This window comes from Montipora capricornis, chromosome 9, assembly GCF_036669925.1.
Source record: "Montipora capricornis isolate CH-2021 chromosome 9, ASM3666992v2, whole genome shotgun sequence".
NCBI classification, from domain to species: Eukaryota; Metazoa; Cnidaria; class Anthozoa; order Scleractinia; family Acroporidae; genus Montipora; species Montipora capricornis.
This window is the reverse complement of record NC_090891.1, coordinates 38,193,516-38,196,015: the sequence shown is the minus strand read 5'-3', so window position 1 is coordinate 38,196,015 and position 2,500 is coordinate 38,193,516. Positions and strand designations below refer to the sequence as shown.

Below are 2,500 nucleotides of genomic sequence, written 5' to 3'. Positions count from 1 at the left end.
AATAACTCTAGCACAGTAGCAACGACTTGTACAAATTTCATGTGCAAGACAAGTAAAGTTGGTAATTGATCGGAAATGAGTTTCTCCGAGGTTAAATCTTAGCAAATAACGATTTAAAAAAACTGGCATCGGCAGAATTCTGGATGCTGCCTTTGGAAGTGTTTATAGATCTAGAGGCAGCTAGCATCGAATACTATTCGAGACTTGACGCCTCGTTGTAACTTAAAATTTAACCGGCAAATTTGAAATTCCTTACCGTGGCAGCTTTCTGGACTAGCTAAAGAAAGCAACTCCATCGTAAGAATCGATGTTTTCAGTGACAGAGATAAGATAAGTTGATTGTTGGTTTTTTTGTCGACGTGCTCCCTCTGTTAGTTTGAACGCACTGATGAAGAACTAGTGAAACCACCGGGTTTATTGCATTATTTACCTATTTCTTAAAACACGTGCGCTTGCTAATAGTGACAGTGGAATCTAAAATTACTCCACATATATTAGCTGAAGAATGTTACGTAATTAGAAACTTGATTGGTTAAATCGCGATTAGCTATGACGAAACTCACGTGTAAGGAGAATTAAAAGTCACGCGGATTTAATTAAAGTAAGGTTAGAGGAGAGTCACACATGCGACGCAACACGTGTAGAGGCCAATTTGCGTGACCTCGAACGGGTGATCCCGTTTGCTCTGAGAATATTCGAGAGGGATAAAAAAAGGGTTTGCTGATTCAAAAAAAGAAATTTAACTTTCAAAGGTGAAAAGTCAACGACGTAGGCTTCAGTTTGTTGAGATTCAAATCAAGTTCAATGGTGTTTGATAGTGTTTTTGTCTTCTTTCCGAAAGTTTTCACACGGAAAACAGGTTTGTTATGTAACAGATTCGGGAATCGGGAAAACGTGTTATGTGACGTCGGCTCCAATGTCAAACATGCGAGATGCCTCGTGCTTATTATTTCAACCTCGTTCTCAAGATGCGATCCCCGGCAGAGAACCTTGGGAACGAAAGCTCCTTTCATGCTGGGCCGATCTACATTCCGGCGATCACGACTGTAACATTTTGATCGGGCTAAAGACACAAATTAATAAAAACTTAGTGCGTTTGTGTATGTCGGCTGCCATCCTTTTAGCGCTCTGTGAAATTATGATCAGTTCTGAAAGTTTGTGTCGACTCGTCTATTAGGCCCCTTACGAATTTGGGAAACCTTTTTTTTTTTCGATATGGAGGGTTCGGATCATTCGGGAACCAATAAACTGAAATTCTTTTCCTGGATCTTTTTTTATGTTATCACTAATTATCACTTGGTCAATAACATCCGAATCACATATATTGTTGCACAGCCAAACAGAACAGTTCCATGATCTTGAACCATGCCAAACATCTGCTTTCCAAAAAACATTCAGAAACTTCCCCACCGACGCAGCACCACAGTTTCTTTAGAAACTACCCCTTCATTCAGAAACTTTGCTTGGCAACTTTCCTAACAACGGTCTGCGATCGGTCTGCGACACGATCGGCAATAGGTCTGCGCCACACGCAGACCGTATGGAAATATCTGTCCCGGCGCCCGCAGCAATCTGCGGCACACGGTCTGGATGATCGGGAAAGTTGAATCTAATTCTACTTTCCCGATCATTATGACGCTTCCGACTAAGACAGTTGTTAATGAAACGTGTGTCTGAGATGATCTGTGTCCTATCGGCGACACACTCATGATTGTTCGCCTTGAAATACGTCCAATCAGACTTGAAGTAAGTGCGTTCCTTTTTCTCCTCGCTTCGCAGAGGATTAGGGGCACGCTTGTCTGCGATCGCTTCAGATTTACATGGAAACATTTGCCTCCTGTGTTTACGATCGTCTGCGATAAGACCAACGCAGACAGCTTCCGAAGGTCGCAGACCGTTGCAGATCTTATGGAAACCATGCTTCCCATACGCCAAAGGGAGGAAATGAAATATGGAAAAGCGCATGATCACTTTCATTAGTCGGATAAATTAAATTGAATTAAATTAAAGCCGGGGATCATTTATCTCCCCTCGTGACCAAAACGAACTCATTTCTTGGACCGTCGAACGATGGAATGTTCACATCTTCCAAAAAGCGATATAATCTATGAGTGATCAGACCATTTAGGTGTGGTGAAATCTCGTTAAAGCGAATAAGCAGTTCAAAAGGCTATGTATTCTTATGCCCCATCCACAAATATCTGAATATTATTGAAAACAGATGTTTTTTTCCTCTGTAGATGAAAAATTCTACGTCCACGCTTTTCTTTTGGGAATGGCTATCCTTCACCAAGAGGAAATGAGGCAAGCAGAAAAATCCTCGATCGTGCTGTGAATAGCGTAATGTACGGTCTTATGAGCTACCGTAGTAATGTAAGGTTCCCTGGAGAATTTAGTACGGACCAATGAAAGCGCATGTTTTGATGTGTGATGTCATTAGACAAACTTGCATGACACGCTCGACTATCGATGATCTTGTGTTCGGAGTTAAGTGAAAACA

General features: G+C 41.6%; 1 protein-coding gene across 1 annotated transcript in view; it reads right to left on the bottom strand.

Annotated features, from left to right (window-relative positions):
- LOC138015176 (hepatic leukemia factor-like) overlaps positions 1-445 on the bottom strand; it is a 2,146-nt gene extending 1,701 nt beyond the window's left edge. The window contains exon 1 of the mRNA XM_068862111.1: positions 257-445. Coding sequence (XP_068718212.1) covers positions 257-296 — 40 coding nt within the window. The 5' untranslated portion in view covers positions 297-445. The remainder of the gene's footprint in view (positions 1-256) is intronic.
- Between the last annotated feature and the right edge of the window lie 2,055 nt (positions 446-2,500).